The 14,251-nt window shown below is 39.6% G+C and overlaps 1 protein-coding gene across 2 annotated transcripts in view; it reads left to right on the top strand.

Moving 5' to 3' along the window:
• The window catches only part of mast1a (microtubule associated serine/threonine kinase 1a), an 80,961-nt gene that overhangs the window by 40,770 nt on the left and 25,940 nt on the right, over nt 1-14,251 (top strand). For both annotated transcript variants that reach the window (XM_034688993.1, XM_034688994.1), the window contains exons 3-9: nt 1,583-1,671; nt 2,569-2,644; nt 3,340-3,412; nt 7,351-7,511; nt 9,451-9,526; nt 12,279-12,488; nt 12,610-12,711. In XM_034688993.1, coding sequence (XP_034544884.1) covers nt 1,583-1,671; nt 2,569-2,644; nt 3,340-3,412; nt 7,351-7,511; nt 9,451-9,526; nt 12,279-12,488; nt 12,610-12,711 — 787 coding nt within the window. The remainder of the gene's footprint in view (nt 1-1,582; nt 1,672-2,568; nt 2,645-3,339; nt 3,413-7,350; nt 7,512-9,450; nt 9,527-12,278; nt 12,489-12,609; nt 12,712-14,251) is intronic.

Raw genomic sequence — 14,251 nt, 5'->3', positions numbered from 1 at the left:
ACACAAGAGTTATCAAAACATAATTAGGACCAACCAATAATGAGCAACAGAAAGAGCCCCAGAGTTGATACATAAGGTTAAATCAATTTTCTGGTAATGTAAGGTTTGATGCATAAAAAGTGAATCAGTGCCATATGACGATTCCCTGGCAGAGTGCTGTGGATGTGATGAATCATGAATCAAAAGCTAAGAATATGCTCCGGAGTGAAGCTCGACAAGCCGGTGCTCAAGTGATTCAGCTTTTGATTGAGGAAGAGCAGCAATGAAAATGTGAGTTTGAGAGACTGCAGGTTAAGGAGGGAGAGAAGGAAAGAGGATTGCAGGCAGGTTATAGAGCGTAGGTATGGCAGCACAACACACAAAGGAAATCAGAGGAATTTACTGTGTGCACTTCCAGCCTCTTTGATTTTTTGTATTTGTATTTCTCTGAGCTCACCCTTCTGCCTGTCCTCCTCTGTTCTCATCTTCTGAGTGCTGTAGTGAAGGACCGTGTAAAGCCACTTCCACCCTCAGTCCAAAGCTAATGCATTTCTCTTAAATTTCAATATGATCCTCCTCTGTTCTGCAAGGTTGAGTACAAGCCCTCCCTCAGCTGGCGCCCACAGAAGCACACTGCCACCGATAAAATCTTGCCAGGGGTTTGAGGTCTCAAAAGAAATGTGAAGAGAAGAAGGAGAGGTACTGACAGGGAGGATGTGGGAGGACTGCGAGTCCTGCTTACGGGTTATGGATCAGGGGACATACATAAAATGACAGCCATATGTTTTGTGACCGTGCATACTTTATTCTTATCCGTGCATCTATGATTTACTTGCTTCCTGCGCAGACGTAGAGTAGAAGGCCAGCTGACGCAACAGGCAGCAAACTTGTATTGTTTGTCAGATGTGGTTCTGCTCTGTGAAATCTGCTCTGACAGGCACTCCAGTGAAGCACGCAGACAAGCACGAAAAGGCCTGTGAGCTGAACCCAATCCACACATGAAAATAACACCTGAAAAATCCACCTCCCACTTTACAAGCTGTTATATAAGACAATAAGCCTTGTGTGCATCTGTGTGTGAAGTTGTTCAATGACACCTCCAGCGAGTGAAACCTTTATGGCTCAAATCATTTCTGTTCTCAATCATGGTCCATACCTGTCCTCCCTGGGCCTTTTCTTCCTCTCCGTCTGCCTCCCCATCCCTCCGTCGCCTCATCACTCCTGCTTTTATGTTTCGTGGCAGCAGCCGTCGTGGGGCTGGACCTAGAGGAAATTAAAAATCTTTGTTGCTCCATCGCTCTCCCTGTGGACGAGCGGATGTCAATAAAGTCTTGCATTATGGCCTGTCACATGCACACACGCAAAAAAAAATACTGTACTCCTGAGGAAATGCACAAACAGACCCACACACTCACAACTCCACATGCTGGGCTGAAGGCTATACATTTACACCTGCTGACAAGTGAGAACACCAACCGTATACTCATTAACCTCAGGGTCACGCTGTGTGTGTGGGGCAGCCATCATCTGTCTGGTATTGATGAAGCCTTAAATATAATGAAGAAACATATTGACGGTCTTTCTGTCCTCTTATGTGTTCTAGTTGCAGAACCAGTAACCGGAAAAGCCTCATCCTGACCAGTACATCCCCCACCCTGCCAAGGCCACACTCTCCACTGCCTGGACACATAGGTTAGTATATATATTTTTAATGACATGCTGTATTGCAGGAATTAAAAACTTAAAAGGGCAAATTATTTTCACTTTTAAAAGTGAAAAAGGTTTATTCACATTATATCAACAATATAATTAAAAAGAGTTAACCAAGAAAAATAAAACCCTTGAATTAAAATCAAATCATATTTATTGAATCACTGAATCAGGATTTTATTACAGCGTTTGTAAGGTTGGAAAATCAAGAAGAAATCTGGGGAAAAAAAGAAGGTTAAAGCTCCTGTGAGGAATTTTCTGTTTGTGTTAGTTTTGGCGCCCCCTGTGGACAAAGCTGCACCACTAACATCTTTGCTGATTTAGTCTTGTACATGCATAAGCAGTATATTCTGATGAGTCCTGTTATGTTTAACAGTATCAGTTTCACCTCCTGCGAAAAAAAACCCCTTAATGTTCAGAATGCTGTAAATGGTCTCATCTGGCAGGAGTTGTTCATATTGCGGGTGATGGTCTGGTTTGTGACTGCAGCTCTTTAAAGCATCACTAGTACTTTCAGACAGTTTTATAACAAGTCAAAGACATTTCACAGGGGCTTTAAACCAATCATTAAATAAAAGGCTGGAAAATTTGACAAAAAAATCTAAAACCTGATAAAAGAAAGAAAGACAGAAAGAAGGACAGACAAATATTTCTCTTAAAGGTTAACTTAACACCAACTGATAATCTATGTTGTACATGCCATGCCACGAAAAAAAATGTTACATCAGATCTGTTTTTAGGGACGTTGACTGAATTGAATGGGAATTACTCATAGAGAGTAGTTTTCTAACACCTATATGTACTGTATATATGTGCATTACCCTGCCTTAACCCTCAGTACATGTCAGCTGTTATATTGTGTCTACATGCATTTAACAGGAAGCAGTCCGCTGGACAGCCCCCGCAACTTCTCACCAAGTGGTCCCGCCCACTTCTCCTTCGCCTCCTCTCGCAGGTTGGCTTCACTCCTTTATTCACACAATAAGTCACACATGCCATGTTGGAAGAGCAGTGCTAAGGGTAGTTGTTTGTAGGATTATTTTTGTACATACACACATGCACATGCACACAACACAACACCACACACATGCACACACACACGCACATGCACACGCACAACACGCACAACACACACACACACACACACACCACACACACACACACACACACACACACACACACACACACACACATTGACACTTCTCAGGGAATGCGCCCACTCACACACTGACATGTAAGAAAAAACTGCATGATTCTTGTCTTTGTCCTGAGACACTACCTCTGAGTGTCTACGTGACGGAGGGGTGTCAGCAGGCCAAGATGAAGGAGGCGAGGTGCCACCATTTTGCCCAAATGTGTATCCCTCATCACTCACTCAGAGGAAGTGTCAGACTCAGGGTAGGACTGCAGACAGCGTGAGGGAAGAGAAGAAGAAAAGGAGGGAAAGTGTGGATAGATGGGGGGAAAAGTGAAGGTGGTGGAATTCCTTTATTGTAATCATTGATTCTGTTATTTGGAAAGACAAAAATAGAAAGTGATATTGACTTCTGGCTGCTGAAAGTGATAAAGAAAACAGTTTCTAATGTTTTTCCTTGTAACATATGTCCTCCCTTTTCCACTTTCTAAAAATCAGTTTTCATTTTTCAACAGGGCTGATGGTCGTCGATGGTCCCTAGCTTCTCTGCCTTCCTCAGGATATGGCACCAACACACCCAGTTCAACGGTAACTAGAAGCAAAAGGACATAATCTCAAAGATGCTTTTTTGTTTTTTTTTTATTAAAACTAAAAATAACAAATTGTCAAAAATATTTATTCAGGATGGCTGCTGACAATCTATAAAGAATGGGTTCTTCCAAACATCATATTAATGTTATTTATCTTGAATGGTGCAGATAGATTTAGTTTAAGCTCCTTTTTGGGGGTTCGGCCCTGAACTTTTTGACCCAACCAGATACAGTTTTCTACTTTTCTGTTATGAAACAGCCTGATGTTTACAGTGATGCCTTATTATGACCCTAAAGAGAAAATGAGACCATGCACAACAAAGCTGCCAATTCATATGTGTAATAGCACTGCAACAAAATTTGCTGTACTATGGTGTATATAAAGATGTATTTCTCAACATTTTGACACCTAGTCACTTCATCTCCTCTTATTTCTAGAGGACAAGCAAAGGTGATAATTAGGGTAGCATCATCCAGTGAGTTCCATTTTGACTCCAGTTCACTAAAGATGTAATCTTTCTTAAACAAATTTTACATCAGCTGGTCTGAGGATAATTACTCTGTGTATATATGTAGCTGGCATTGCATTATGACTGCATGAATGAAACTAGTGGCTAAAATACTGAATTAAACAGTGTTTATGTGGTGCTGTCAAGTCCCCAGCTGCTACCCAATCCAATCCAAAACCCATAGAGGTTTTAGAAGAGTCTAAAATACAGTTTAAAATACGGTACAGATATTTGCTAACACACCAGTCAATACACTGATCCGATACCATCATTTAGTACCTCTCCCTCCATAAATAAATACATTAATAAAAATATACTTGTTTGTTCTCTTCTCAAACAGTTGAGCTATCCTACACAGCAGTAATATATACAATGGATGCAACTGGCAACAGTATGGTGCTGGCATAGTGTTAAACTTCATTGCTAGCACAATGTAAAGGCTTTTTATATGTAAGGCTGGAATGCCTTTGTTTTAAATTAATGTTAAGCTAATTATAACTATAAGATATAAATAAGGATAAAGATATTAAGACTTAGACTTACGAGGAGTGGCGAGCAAAAGTGCAGCTAATATTAGCTAAGCTTGTGTCTTGGTGCTTGGCTTATTTCCAAGGTTAGGATTAATTTGGTATACTGAGACAGGCCATACACCAACAAAAGTCCTTATGTGACATCAATACCGGCTGAAGCAACATTTGTTCAGAAATATTAATGATACCAAAATGGGTTTTTGTTGGCACTAGTGTTAGAGGGATATGCAGCTGTAGTGGAAAACTCTAATTGAAGCATCTGAAAAAATATGAAACTACAGCCTAGTAACTTTTTGTCATCTCTTCCAAATGGTGTTCTTCTCTGTCAAATAGTGCTAACTTTGTGTGTCCTTGAAACACAAGACTTGTGGCTGTCAAATAGGACAGCACAGTGTACCAGCAGTCTCTTGTTAAGTTCCCCTAAAGAAGAATATGAAGCTTTTGATGGTTGTGCTGCTTTGACAGAGAAATCCTCTCATGTTTTCCTTCCCCACTGCATGACAAGTGAGAGCCTGTATGACTCAAGCACTGCTACTTTTTTCACCTGGAAAACAAGAGGAAAAACCACTGATACTAAAGTCTGGAATAAGCTTTTTAGTTCAGCTTGAAATCAATACACAGAACTGTTTTTTAGATTTCTCTTATATTGGTTAATTGATGAGGTGGGTTTCATATCCTCAGCATGAATATGCATCTCACAAAAAAATTAATTTGCATATATCTTCATGCATAAAATCTGTGTGCTGTTTTACTTGTAAATTCACTCTAAAGTTGCGTGTTCCCCTTTTTTCCCCGTTCTACTTTGAAATGATTACTCTGCACACTTGCTGCTTAACAGCATGCATACACAAACGCACACACAAGCCCCATGTGTTCTCTGACTTGGCTGCTGCGAGTCTCAGACGATTATTCAAAAGGATTTCACTGCTTGATTTCAAGAACATGCACTGCATGTAAACCAGAGCTAAAAATAACTAATCAGTTACCAAGATATGATCGACCTGATTTATCTGCAGCTGATGACTTGGCCTTTCTGATGAAAGAGGAACATGGATAATTGAAACATGGTAAAACCAATCTGTAAATCTCTTACATTAGCTGTTTCTTCATTCATCACCTTATTCCCAACGAAGCAGATTTTTAATAAAAGGGGCAACAGAGAGAAATAAAAGCAAGTGTGGGTGGAGTGAAACGTGTTTTGAAGCAACCAGAGAGACAACAACATCCAGCTGTTATCTAAGCAAAAGACATTCAATGCATTAGATCTCAATCGGCCAAGGCCCATTTAGTAAATAGTGCATTTGAGGAATGAACCTTAAAGTGAATGACACACAGGTGGAGCTAAGGTGTTGACTCATAATCCACTCCCTGTTCATCTCATGAACACAATCACATCCTCTGCATCTCTGCTGCTCTTTCACACGTCATTTCTTTCATTGACTGCATCTCCTCATAGCAGTGCATATAGAGCAACATACACAGCTGGCAACTCATTGATCCTTTTTCACTGGTAGATGAGGTTGAAGATGGTTTCTGACTCTTTCCATACTCCCTTCTACCTCCATCGCTCCTCATCCACCCCTCCGCCCCATTTCAGGTTTCAGTGCTTGGCTGGTTCTTACATGGGCCATTACTCGCTTGATTAGTTACAGCAGGACCATTGCATACTGAACAGAGCAGATGAAGGAGTGTGTGTGTGTGTGTGTGTGTGTGTGTGTGTGTGTGTGTGTGTGTGTGTGTGTGTGTGAGTGTGAGGAGATTTCTGTTCAAAGTGGTACACATGAAACACATTTGTGCAATTAATTTTTCAGTTAACAGTTAAAAGTGGCAAATCTCCCCTGAATTCAGTTTTGTTTAAGTTATTACATCTATTTTTGATCTAATTATCTCAACCTCCACCATTTCAAAAAGGTGTTCTTTTAACAAACAGTAGGTCATAGCTAAATATATATATATTTTTTTTACATTTTCAGCTGACTCCAAAATCTTTTACTTTCAAAGTGTGTAGTTCATGCACACCTGAGTGTAAGAAAGGCTACGACTTAGTTAGCAAAGATGCACATATATTAGCATTTCAACAAGATGCAATAATGTGAATCCACCCCTTGGACTGCATGAAAGAATAGACGCACATATCAAACAGCTTTCATCTGTAACATTAATCTGTGATATTTAACAGATTTTTCTCCGTCCCAGAGCCCTTTGTGTCTCCCGGGAACATTTTAATAGATCCTGTTGAGTGGACTTGCGCTACACTCTCAGCATTACCATTTCACTGTTTTTTTGCAGCTTTCAAGTGGCTAATTCCTGAATGTAGTTATTTTTATAACAGCAGAAACTGTTGTGTGGCCAAAGCCAACCTTGGTGTCCCATTGGGAGATGTGTTCATTAAGCCTCCCATTGATCCAGGCCGGTTTCTGCCTCCTGTGCTGAAGAAAAGTCTTTTGTTCAAGGTGGAATAGCACTGCCATTAACCCCCCTGAGGCGGCAGACACTTAAAGCAGTAGTCAACTTTTACGTTGAGTCACTTTTTGGTTCCCTGCGGTCATTTTTGCTCTGGTTTTTAGTCCACATTATTCTGTGTTGCCCTCCTACACCAACTCCTCCTGGATATTTTTCTTGCTTTCCACTTCTTTTTTTCCCTCCATGTTCTTTTAAGTTGGTCGCTTTTTGTTTCAGCTCTTTCCACCCACTCACTTCATAGTACACCTTGTGCTCTTCTCTCTTCTGTTCTCTTCTCTTTACTTATTGTCACCACATTAGTTCAATCCTTTAATGCCATTTTTTTTCATCACTATAGATTTATTTTAAAGTTACAGCTACAACATGAGATAGATCTAACAAGGATCAGTTCACATTTTAACCTTGTCTTTTTTTTTTCTCATGTCTGTCTTCAGTCATCCAGCTCATCCCAGGAGCGACTGCACCAGCTGCCCTTCCAGCCCACCATGGACGAGTTGCACTTCTTGTCCAAGCACTTTGGCAGCACCGAGAGCATCACGGACGATGATGGGGGCCGACGTTCGCCATACATTCGCCCTCGCTCTCGAAGCCTCAGGTATGAGCACAGCAAGTTTTGGCAAAGACATTTTTAGCAAACGCAGACCCCCCCAAATACATTTGAACTTTTTTGAATTTACTAAATCCCTAAGAAGCCATGGAAGGGGTTAAATGATGCTGCTTTCTTCTAGTCACAGGGAGAATCCCAAATCTTTGACAATGCTAAAACTTTACCATAGAGACAATGGCACATAAACTGTTGACATTTCTCCACAAAAATAAAACATTTACTTGACAATCAATATTCTTTTCTGGCTACAGCAGTAACACTTAATTATTTTTATTTATGAAATTACTTTAAACTGCCCTTTAAGATAATAGTAGGAAGACTTTAATTAGTGTGCAGAAGCAATTTACTCTACCCTGCAGAGACAAAGAGGGCTCTCTGTAATTTATTTAGAGCACAAGTCTTTTTTAGCTTATCTTCTGTAATTCACCTTCTGTAAATGTGTCAGTGTTGTTCCGTATCATAAAGATTGTGTAGTATGTAAGTGAGGCTAATTGAAAATAAAGGCACATTTCCTTCTCTCAAATATCTACACAGTGTTAACAGTTGTATTAAGGCTTCAAATCTCCTAGGTGTTTGTAGATTTGCTGAAGTGTTTTGATTCCCCCTCAGTTGTATACGTTAAAACTTATAAGCCAATGCTGTGTTGTTACATTTTAATTGAAGAATTACTTAGATTCTTAAAATAAGGGAAAATTAAATGGATCTAATACTGTCCCTATAACATTGCAGCTTACTTGTGAGTTGAAGTTAATACTTCAAAGTATTGAAAATAGATCTGATTAAAACTTTTTTTTAGCTATAGACCTCTAAAGACTAAACTATAACAACACCTCAGTAGCCACATCGTTATACATGCAAATATTTATTCACATTGCCCTTAACACAGACACTGTAGTTTATTTTTAGTCAACTCAAACATGGATTTGCTGACATTAATGCTCAGTAGAGTTTCAAATGTGTATTCATCAGAAGCTGGAAGTAGTCCCCAAATAGTGTGCCCTTCACTGCTGTTTAGGTAATGCTTTCTCAAACCTACACTGCCCAGCTTTATGGGCAGCGTTGGAGTTTTTGTACCTTCATTTTAGTAAAGTAGAAAGTAAGAAAGATTCTCAAAGCCTTAGACTAGTACTTCAGTTAATGTACCAAGTTGCTCTCTACCCCCTGTATTATATCAGTATCAGCCTATCCTGTAGTGCTTTAAGCCTCTCCAGTGTGCAGCTCTTTCTCCATTAGCTGAAGTCTGCGGTATAAGCTTCGCCTACCACACCTATTATAGCCAACCCCATTCAACATGCACCAACTCCATGCAAACATGTCACCACTGATCAGTATTCAGTTTTCATATTCAGCTCCTCAGCCGTCACTGCCCAAGTTAATATCCTGTCTTGTGGCTGTAGTGTACAATACACCTTTATTTTGTACCCTGACATGCCTCATGATAATATTCAAAATTTTCTGTGAAGCTTTAATGTGTTGCTATCAAGGCATCTTTTCATAAAATGTTTTCAGTTTTGAATGTTGAACTGTTTGAGTTTCTGCAAAATAGAAAAAAAAAATACACTTCTTTTGTAGCTTGTTACAACAATGTTTGCCCTTCCTCAAATCTATGCATGTGTTTTCACTCTGAGTATTCAAACATGAATGGCGTCTGATGCTTGCATTATGTGCATGGCAACACTGGATTTACTAACCAGAGACTAATCAGGAACTAATCAGAGTTTACTGAATCTCTGATCAGTCAGGTAACATGATGCACAGACAGAGAAGCCAGAGAGCAGTGGTGTTATTCCTCTATTGAAGTAAAAAAAAAAATACAATTACTTCTTCCTCTCACCTGCTGCCTCCCTTCGCTCAGTCATGCCTCCTTTGATATTCTCAGTGTGTGCTTTATATTACATTCCTGCTCTCTGTGTTTGTCTCCCTACAGCCCGGGGCGCTCGCCTTCCTGCTATGACAATGAAATAGTGATGATGAACCATGTCTACAAGGAGCGATTCCCCAAGGTCAGCCTCAAACAAACAAGTACACACGAGCAAACTGTGCATCCGTACACACCTAAAAAAAATTCTCACAAATATCATGCATGCAGCCACACTGAATGACATTTACATTGAAAACATTTTCATGTTTTTTTTACTTTTAGTACAAATCACATAGCTGCTCATTATTCATAATGACAAGATTCAAAAACAGATACATTATGGACTATCAGTCATTCTCAGTTTGTCCACTACAGTAGGACACTTTAGGAAACACACTTTTACTGAGAAAACACCTTTAAATTTAGGATGTAGAATTTCCTGCAACTGCTTTGTGTGGAAATGGAGCAAGTTTAATTGGATATTTAACACATGGGGTTTGATCCCTGGAGGACATTAAAAATAGCCTTCCTCTTTATTCCTTGAGATTTTCTTCATTCTGTAAGACTTACACAAGGTCTCTGGTGTCTTGATTGCATGTTTTTGCAATCTTGATCTACAGTCTTATCTCAGTGTCAAAAATTATTACAAAAACAGTGTAGCTACATCTTTGTGAGAAAAGTGTTACAGATATACATTTGAGGCCAGAGAACACTAATGCAAGGAGGGTATGTGATTAGTATTTTGGCAAGGTGAAAATCTGAAAGGCTGCACTATTTCCAGACCAGCAGGTGGGATACAGTCTTCTTTTAAAAAATGATCTTGTAATTCATTTCCCAAGTCTAGGGCAACCACATAACTGCAACACTGTTGTAGGACTCTCTGCTAAGGGAGCTTTGCTGCATGTTGTACCCTCTCCTTCCAAAATGTTCTATCTTACATTAACTTAATAATGAAAGAAAACACCCTAAATAAATCTGAATTTATTAAGAAAGTATTGTGAAGTCACACCATGAACAGGACATCTGGTTTGAGGATAATACATGTTACCAGCAGTGGACAGTGCCGTGGTGCCATCTTTTTTTGTATCCCTGTTTATGAGCTTAAAGCTCTAGAATTGTTCTACGTGGATGTCAACATCACAAAGTTCCCCCAAGCATTTCAGCGGCATTGTATCATACACTACAAACATTAACCATGATCCTAATCCCTGACCATCGACTCAGGGGTTTCCTCATGCAGCTATCTATAGTACTTAAATTTTATCTTAGTATTTGTGTGACCTTGTTACTTTGAATTAGAATCACCACTCTAGTCCGACCTCCAACTTAAAAAGCTTTCAGCCAGAGGGCTGACAACAACATTTTATTCCACTGATCTCTGTAAGCAGTTTACAATCCACCCTATGAAAACAATCTCAGCCTTGTCTGAAATGTCGTATCCAACCTATCGGTGACTGATTAAAAGCACAAAGTCAGTCAGATGAAGACTCTCACTGCAGGCTGACACATAATCAAACTGTAACTTAACCTCTATAACCTGCCTGCCTGAGTTTATACTAAGACATGTTTACATGACTCAGTGCCAGAGAGAGACTATGTTTCTATGACCTGCTGCACAGGTCAGGAATTGTTTGTCACTCTGCTAGAAGGTACTGACACACACATGCAATATCACCACCATCATTCACTGTGACACGTTGTGAAGCAGAGCTTAACAGTTTTCCACATTTTATTGCACTCTTCCCTGAATTATAAATAATTATCCTCTCTGTCATTAGACTGAGCATAATTATCAGTAACATACCTGTTATAGGTATTTAATTGAAGCTTTATGGTACTTGTATAAAATAATGCCAACTACTGTTTAAAATATTTGTTACAGATATGAAAGACTAAAGCTACAACTGATGTTGTCAGCGTTATTCAGATTTCCTCATGCTCTTGTCGAAGCTTTATTCAACCACTACACATTCTTAGTTATTTGTTGTGTTTGACATTTAACACATTCATAATGGACATTTTGCAATGATAACACTCAGTACAAGGATAATGTCAAAAATAATTGGGTGCTGCTAGTGAAAGTGAATCTACGAATAAATTGCTTGCACGGCTTGACTTGGTATTCTAGAGAAAGCTGTAGTTCATTGTTTTAGCTATCTGGCCTACAGCTTAACTGTTCTGATTTCAAGACTCTTGCAATATTATTATTTTTTGTTCAAAGTAAAAAGTTGCTTTTCAGGGAAAAATCTCTGAAACCCTCTGTTCATTACTCACTAAGCACCAAACAGCAGAAGGCACAGTCAGTTAGCTACTGTTACTTTTTCCACAAAGCAGAGCATGTGATATCCAAAGCCAGGTGTTTCCACCATAACTTGGTTGAGACCCAAAACCTAGCTTAAAACATATGTATAATAATATATATCACAAAAATATAGGATTTACATTTGTGAAAGAAACTGGACTTATGTTGGATAGAATTTTTTGCAGAGAATTGAGTGTACAGCACAGAAGTTCCCCATATTAGCTGAATATCTAATCTTACTGTATGTCAGCGTTTTTTAAAATTTTGCCCTCAGGTGGACAACATGGTCATTTTATAGAGATATATAAAAAGTATGTTCATGTTAATAGAATCTCAGTCAAAATGGTTCAACACAGTAAAAAAAAGTTGTAGATAGTAAACAGCAGTCGAGTTACAAAATGTGAAGGAACCTATGTTTTTGCAAACCCTGAGGAGGTAGTTAAGTTGCCTGGCTGGGATTTCCCAATCCAGAGAATGAATGTGAATCTGAAGGTTTAAAGTAAAAAATCAGTGACAGCCAGGATATCGTCTTGGCACCTGCCTGACAGTTTAGTAGAAATCGTCTGTTGACCGCCACGTCGTATCCAATTAGGCCACAGCTCAGATGGAGGAGAGGCTAGCCGAGTTCATCCATCACTACTCTCCTGAGAGTGTTCTGCCGCTGGCCGACGGAGTCCTCAGCTTCATCCACCACCAGGTAGCTGAACTGTCGAGGGACTGCCTCACCAAATCACGTGAGGGCCTCATTACCAGCGTCTACTTCTGTGAACTGCAGGAGAACCTGGAGAAGCTGCTGAATGACGTGAGTCACAAATGTTTGGAGGAATGAAAAGTTTTGTTTTTTTGCCTCAGTCTAAAAAGAAGCTCAACTCTACCTGACCCCTATCTGTTTCTCTTTCTGTCTGTCTCTCGCTCTCTACCAGGCTTATGAGCGCTCAGAGAGTTCTGAGCTCACCTTCGTCATCGAGTTGGTCAAAAAGCTCTTCATCATCATTTCTCGTCCAGCCAGGCTTCTCGAGTGTTTGGTGAGTACCCTCGTCGGTTTTATTTACCTGAGATGCAGGTTGATCAAATGAACATTTATCGTATCAAGTGACAAAAATAATTTATACATCCAGAGAGTGTTGTATTTCATCTGATGGGAAAAGACTGCTGTCCTCCCACATGGAGCTGGAGGGTCAACACCATCTCACTGAAATGACATTAAAGAATGAGCAGAACTGGGGCAGGCTGTCTGCTGTACATTTAGTCTGAAGTGATGAAACACAGATTTTCTAAGTGTGTCAGTGCTGCAATCTGTGCAGTCACTCCTGGAAGGGTTACTGACTTTAAGGATTTTTATCTCTCACTTTGAATTCATTTAACCTGTGTCAAATTATATTTTTTCCCTTGCTATAAGGGAACACAGGGATATTGAATACATTGGGTTTATTGATGCATACATACAAGGAGTTTACCCTCCATAATACAATACCGTCTGTGCCTGAATTAAAGTCACTAAACACACAGCGAAGGTGCTCCTTACATACTGTATCTGTTGGAGATCTTTACAATATTGAAACTAATAGCTTTCAACCATGGCAGGTTTGCTACATAAACACAGAGCTGACAGATGTACCCGCGTACTACACCTCTAACCCTGTGGCTGCAGAAAAGGACTATTTGCTAGGTGACTAAAAATAAATACAAAGCTGAGAATGTTATACGCACACTGTTGTCATATACAGATGCTGGAAAAACATACAATTTTACCCATCTTGTTAATTTCAGAGGAACTCTCTGACATAAGAGAGTCACTCAGAGAAATGTGTTCTTGAAAAACTTTTTTTTGATGCAGTTTAAAGAGCACAGATGGAGCTTATTTAAGGCTCAACAGAAGTTGAAGGATGAGTTCTGCCTGATGCCAACAATTGAACTAAAAAACAATCTCTGGTCAGTCTGCTCTCATGTTAATAATAGGACACCTCTTTGAGTCACTCACTATTTGTCATATTCTTTTTTTTCAATTTATTTTTAGGTTTCTGGACCTTTATTTTAGAGATAGGACAGTGGATATAGCAGGAAACTGGGAGAGTAGAGAGTGACAAGCTGTAAAGGGCCCCAGGTCTGAATCTGGGCGTCCACTATGACGACAGTAGCCTCGGCACAAGAGGCACAGGATTTAGACCCTTGCGCTATGCAAAGCCTGCCTGTTTAATAGGGGTGTTTGGTTTAAAAAAGGTTTCAGTTAAGTAGTAAGGGAGGGTCAAATGAAAGGCAACATTGAGTTGTATTATGGAGGATAAATGATCTACCCCTTTTGGCTTGACCCAGGTTAGGAGCTTTAAGTCGTGCTTTCTCTCTCGCTTTGACTTTTGACATTCATCTCTTAATCTTTTCATGTTAGTCCCTGACTTTTTTGAAAATGCAATTCTCAGCTGTCTGATTTCCCCTTTAAGCCACAAACCAAATTTTATTATGAGCAAGAGATCAGGGAGGATTTTTCATTTAAGGACAAGACTTAAAAACATTTAAAAACACTGGAGACATCCATCCTGTTTGTCACTGACCTCTCTATGACGTGAC

The sequence above is a fragment of the Notolabrus celidotus genome, chromosome 7 (assembly GCF_009762535.1).
Source record: "Notolabrus celidotus isolate fNotCel1 chromosome 7, fNotCel1.pri, whole genome shotgun sequence".
Lineage (NCBI taxonomy): Eukaryota > Metazoa > Chordata > Actinopteri > Labriformes > Labridae > Notolabrus > Notolabrus celidotus.
This window is presented reverse-complemented; position numbering and strand designations above follow the sequence as displayed.